Here is a 2,539-nt window from a genome sequence, read left to right as displayed (position 1 = left end):
TATATGTATGTATGTATATATATATGATATCCTCAGGCTCCGACCTTCCCCTCCCATAGAGTCAGCTACTCTACTCCGATACACTGCTATTCTACCTTTCAATTTTGATGTGGATTCTGGCATTTTCTTGCTCTCGTCTTGCTCAAGTTGTCGCATCATCTAGTTCAGTATTTCTGAGGTAGTACAGCTTTTCTCTTCAGTTTTCCCAATGGGTTTTTGTTTTTGATCGCCGTATGCAGCTGTCACCGATAAAAGAATGATTTGGAGCTATCCACCTCTGGACTTTGGGGGGTTTTTTTTATATAGTTGTAGAAAATTACGGTTCGAGTTTTGATCTTGATTTTTACTGCTGAACAACTTGTTTTTTCCAAAATGGGAGTTACCGTTTCCCAATGTTACGGTATCCCACGTCTGTTGATTCTTTGTTCGTATCATGTTTCTGTTTGTTCATTGATTTTCTTTGTTTAATAAATGGTGGTCTGATAACTTTGTGTGAGATGGGCTGACGATTCTTTTTGTGGGATTTGAGATAAGAAAAAAATTATCTTGTTTCTTGGATTATGTTGAATCATATTGCCTGATAAATTTTGGCATACATAAAGTAATGTCTTGGTTTATGTAATCTGATCTTTTTACTTAGTCATTGTATCTCCTGCCGGTGGGTGGGACTTGGGATTTTGGGGGGTTGGGGATGTATGGATAACTTAAACTATTGTACAGCTAAATGCTGGCCAAACCTACAACTTGAAAACCAAGAGGGGAATAGAAAAAGGGCAATTGGAGTCTAGATGTGAGATTCATTTTAAAACTTATTCTTGCTTTTGCCGGCTCCGAAATGATTCCTTAAATAAAGAAAAGCCTTCTTCTTTGAGGGAAAAGAGCAAGATTTGAGACTGGAGTGCTCATTGAAAGTTTCGTGTGGTAATTTTTATTTATTTGCAGCTTTCTTACGCGATGTTGTGTTTTATTTTTTCGGTGTATTTTGATTTTAGAAGGAAGATATTGGAGGTCTACGGATTAAAGAAACTAGTCGAACTTTTGACGGACTTGTAGCCTGCCTGAACTCTAGATGGAATCATCAGCCTTGTTTTCGGGGGCGTGGAAAAGGGCAAAGGCTGATAGAAATATTGGTCAGGTCGCTTCTTGCTTGGTCGATGGGTGTGATGCAGATTTAAGGCTATGTAGAGACTATCACCGACGACATAAAGTGTGCGAGATTCACTCAAAGACCCCCAAAGTTACCATAGGGGGTCGAGACCAGCGGTTCTGTCAACAGTGCAGCAGGTCAAAACTGAAGATACTTTCTTGATCAGTTTCTTGTCGCATTTGTTGTATTCTTTTCTGATAATTTTATGCACAACCCAACTGATTTTTTCAAATGTTTTTGGTTTTGAATTGCTTCGAGTATGCAGGTTCCATTCGCTAGTAGAGTTCGACGAAGGAAAACGAAGTTGCAGGAAGCGTCTTGATGGGCATAACCGCAGGCGAAGGAAGCCTCAGCCTGGCTCCGTCTCAAGAAATTCTGGATTCATATCCTCAAGCCAACAAGGTACAAGATTTTACTCATTAGGTAGCCCACAAGTTCTGGCAAGTGCTGCTGTTGTTAAACCAGAGAGTAGTGCAGTGACATATAAGAATCAGCAGCCCAGCTATAAAGCAGTGGATCAACTTCAGTTCATTCAAGGCAGTGACCCTACTGCTATTGTCCAAGAAACTTCCATCTGCCAACCGTTTCTTGATCCGAAATCTGCGTCTGAGAGTAGTAAAAGCTTTTCCAATCAGGCTCGCTCTCTTCTGTCATCGCCACCCCCTGTGAATCGGGAGTTTGGTTTGAACCAAGCGTTTCAAACCGAACCAATACTCCCTCAGACGCAGTCTGTCGTTCAGAACTGGCTTTACATTAATGATTTAGGCCCGTTCACGCTCGCCGAAGATGTCAAGCCAGTGGTTTCTGCCACCGTTTCCGATGGTGGCAATGTCTCCAGTACGTTAAACTTCCCGGAAATGTTTCAGCACAGATCACCAACAAACGCGTCGAACCAAACTCTCGCATTCTTGTGGGAGTAGATTTTACAGTTTTTGTACTGTCGTTACCTTTATTTTGTGTGCCAATGAATAAACGACGGTCTTTGAAACTTTCCCAATGCCTGCCTATCCTATTTTAATCGAGCCAAACTCTCGCATTCTGGCTTATTGAATCGTTTGATATTTGGTCCAGTAACTTAGGAATAGATGTTTTAATTAGAGTTGTTCAGAAATCGAATCAAACTGCGGAACCAAATCAAATAGTATGGTCGATTGGGACTGGTTTTAAAAGTAACCAATTTGGATAAAAATAAACACAAGAACTCTTGTGAGATGATCTTAATTTCGTCGGTCGAATATCTTATTTGAGTCATCCATGAAAAATATTATTTTTTATGTTAAGATTATTATTTTTTATTGTGAATATCGGTAAAATTGTTCCGTTTCACAGATAAAAATTCATGAGATCGTCTCACAAGAGATTTACTGAAAAATAAATCGAAGCAACCTGATT

General features: G+C 39.9%; 1 protein-coding gene across 4 annotated transcripts; it reads left to right on the top strand.

Moving 5' to 3' along the window:
• The first annotated feature begins 28 nt into the window (after nucleotides 1-28).
• LOC140963845 (uncharacterized) lies at nucleotides 29-2,244 on the top strand. Of its 4 annotated transcripts, none has more exons than XM_073423302.1 (3): nucleotides 29-178; nucleotides 996-1,284; nucleotides 1,413-2,244. In XM_073423302.1, exons 2-3 carry the CDS (start codon nucleotides 1,070-1,072, stop codon nucleotides 2,065-2,067), a joined length of 870 nt encoding a protein of 289 aa, XP_073279403.1. In that variant the 5' UTR covers nucleotides 29-178; nucleotides 996-1,069; the 3' UTR covers nucleotides 2,068-2,244. The 4 variants fall into 4 exon arrangements, with proteins under 4 accessions (XP_073279403.1, XP_073279400.1, XP_073279401.1 ...); XM_073423299.1 differs by having other exon boundaries at nucleotides 993-1,284; XM_073423300.1 differs by having other exon boundaries at nucleotides 29-181; nucleotides 1,000-1,284.
• The last annotated feature ends 295 nt before the right edge of the window (nucleotides 2,245-2,539 follow it).

Source organism: Primulina huaijiensis, chromosome 18 (assembly GCF_012295235.1).
Source record: "Primulina huaijiensis isolate GDHJ02 chromosome 18, ASM1229523v2, whole genome shotgun sequence".
NCBI classification, from domain to species: Eukaryota; Viridiplantae; Streptophyta; class Magnoliopsida; order Lamiales; family Gesneriaceae; genus Primulina; species Primulina huaijiensis.
This window is presented reverse-complemented; position numbering and strand designations above follow the sequence as displayed.

What these genes read in the sequence shown, in the direction of transcription:
- LOC140963845 (XM_073423302.1), top strand. Translation starts at nt 1,070, where the DNA reads ATGGAATCATCAGCCTTGTTTTCGGGGGCGTGGAAAAGGGCAAAGGCT. An exon ending in TTCTGTCAACAGTGCAGCAG is followed by an intron (nt 1,285 to 1,412) that starts GTCAAAACTGAA and finishes TCGAGTATGCAG; the next exon opens with GTTCCATTCGCTAGTAGAGT.